This window comes from Glycine soja, chromosome 20 (genome assembly GCF_004193775.1).
Source record: "Glycine soja cultivar W05 chromosome 20, ASM419377v2, whole genome shotgun sequence".
Classification (NCBI taxonomy): Eukaryota; Viridiplantae; Streptophyta; class Magnoliopsida; order Fabales; family Fabaceae; genus Glycine; species Glycine soja.
Genome location: NC_041021.1, coordinates 4346981 through 4349435, shown reverse-complemented (window position 1 = coordinate 4349435; position 2455 = coordinate 4346981). Strand labels below are relative to the sequence as shown.

General features: G+C 34.6%; 1 protein-coding gene across 1 annotated transcript; it reads right to left on the bottom strand.

The window, feature by feature from the left end:
- Positions 1–227: 227 nt before the first annotated feature.
- Positions 228–1793, bottom strand: LOC114403147 (CENP-B homolog protein 2-like). Its single transcript, XM_028365929.1, has 2 exons — positions 485–1793; positions 228–442 (listed from the first exon to the last, which is right to left on the bottom strand). The coding sequence occupies exons 1-2, from the start codon at positions 1791–1793 to the stop codon at positions 228–230; spliced, it is 1524 nt and encodes a 507-aa protein (XP_028221730.1).
- Between the last annotated feature and the right edge of the window lie 662 nt (positions 1794–2455).

Genomic DNA, 2455 nt, shown 5'->3' with positions numbered 1-2455 from the left:
TTTGCATATGAAACACCCAATTACAGTATAAACTCTTTAAATTAATACTCGGTAAATTAATAAACTCTCTAAAATAATAAATTTGTCCGGTCCCGATTTGGGCCAATGTAAAAAATTGAAAAACTCGATAAAATAATAAGATAATAATTTTTTGTGAGATCCCTTTATAATTTTTGGTCCCAAGAAAATCATAAATTAATAATTCATAGAAATTGAAAAAAAAAATATTACACTCTATTGAAATATGATTCAATAGTTGTCTGTTTTCCTTTAAAGTTCAAGTCTATTTGGAGCTCATCTCTAACTTTTCTTATTGCATCCAATAGCTCAGGTGTTGTATTTTTGTATTGTATCATAAAATTGTGAAGAGTGTTTGATGCCACAAGTGCTTCCTTTCGCGTAACAGGCTCCAAAGACACCTTATCATCTTCGTCGTCATCCTCTGCATTGTTATCAATGATAGTACCCACAATATCTTCTAAACTCTGAACCTCCGAACATGCTTGATTTTCACCTGGGTAGTTCATTAGATTGTTGATATCCATCTTATTACGATAGCCACATTGATGGATCATAGTCTCAAGGTCTTGAGTTTCTTCATCAAAAGTGGATTCATCCAAATTTATTGCAACGTCACTAGCTGAACGAATTTTATAGTGTCGAAAGCAATTCGCTATTGTTTCTTTTCGAACATCTATCGTCCAAGCTGGGATTGCCAAATTGATAGCATCAAGGACATTTATCTTCCCTGGATCAGATTGTCCCACCTCATAACCTTCCAATATTTTGCAGTAAAACCTTCTACGGTAATGCATCTTGAAAGCTCTTATTATCCCAGCATCGCAAGGTTGAATCTTTGATGTCATGTTGGGTGGCAAGAAGAACAACTCAACGTTTCTTAGCCCTTCAATATTTCTTGGATGTGCTGGACAATTATCCACCACAAGTAGAACTCTTCTACCATGCATCATTTGGTCAAATGAACGAACATATTCATCAAAAAGCACACTAGTCATCCATGCTTTTTTGTTAGCTCGATATTGACAATCCAAGCTATTCATGTTGACATTCTTGAAGCAACGAGGCTTTGCATATTTCCCAATAATCCATAGAGGGATTTTTTCAGAGCCATCTTCATTGCAACAAATAACTACCGTTAGCCTTTCTTTATCTTGCTTTCTTCCTTCAAGTTGTTTTGTTGTCATTGAATGATCAGCTTGTAGCCTATAAAACAACCCAGTTTCATCCATATTGAAAACATCTTTCATAGGGAACTGATCAATTTTCTCCCGAATCGATACCAATTTCTGTTCCATGTCTTGTACATCAACAGACCCACTCTCGCCAAAACGACGAAATGACTTTATGCCATGTCGGTGCTTGAATTTCTCAAGCCATCCTATAGAGAAGTTAGAATCTGAATCATCATGAGGGTACATGAGTTTCATTGTATCTCTTGCCTTCTGCAAAATTAATTCTCCTGTGATATTCACACGTTCTTGATGCTGGAGAAACCACTCATAAACAACCTTCTCCATGTCAGGATATTTTGTTGGTTTGTGTCTTTTGATATCTGCTCTTCCCTTTTCTATTTCAGCAGAGAGATAGTTATCTGACCGCTTAAGTGTGTTTGATATTGTTCCTTGACTAACTTTCAACTCAAATTTTCCCGCAAGCCATCTCTGCAAGTCTTTTTGTGTGCTTGCAGGATTATCTCTCTTGTACTCACACAACTCCTTACGTATTTGATCTGACATAGTTGATTTTGCAACACCTTTTAGATGAGAAGTCATCTTGTGAGATATGGTTTGAATACTCTAACGCATTCATGTAATTTATATATGCCAAACTTGCTTAAGAATACATTGAACACATTTGTTCCTCTTGTTTACATTTACTGTACTTCAAAAGTCATTATTGATTTCCAATGCATATGAACACAATAGTTACTAATTTACGTTGAGTCCCAAGGTTTGCTGCAACGTAATTTTAAGAGGCATAGACTAATTTGCCTTTTTGTTTGGTATGTACAGTATAATTACTTAAAAACTCTTTAAATTAATAATTATTAATTTATCGATAAATTAATAACTCTCTAAATTAATAAATTTCTCCGGTCCTAACATTATTAATTTATAGAGTTTTAATTGTATTGTGTATACAATATAGATAACAAGCAAAGGTAATAGTGACAAATTCGGTAATGGGAGACATAGACACAGTGGACAGGAGCAGGCCAATTAAGGGTGTTATTAAAAACCACCATATTTTTATTCACATAAGAAAGTCAAGAACATAGTCCTCACCAAGTAACTATAGAAGTAGGCTGTTCTTGCGCTTCGAATTAACTGCAACCCTTGTTCTTGCGCTTCAAACAGAGTCCTCACAAAACAATGTGCAATTCCCTGTCAAATAAAGAAGAAAAAGACAAAAAAAATAGTTCAATATGTTCAAT

Coding starts and splice junctions, on each gene's coding strand:
- LOC114403147 (XM_028365929.1), bottom strand. CDS start 1,793: ATGACTTCTCATCTAAAAGGTGTTGCAAAATCAACTATGTCAGATCAA. Junction 443..484: donor AGCATGTTCGGAGGTTCAGA/GTTTAGAAGATA, acceptor ATAACAATGCAG/AGGATGACGACGAAGATGAT.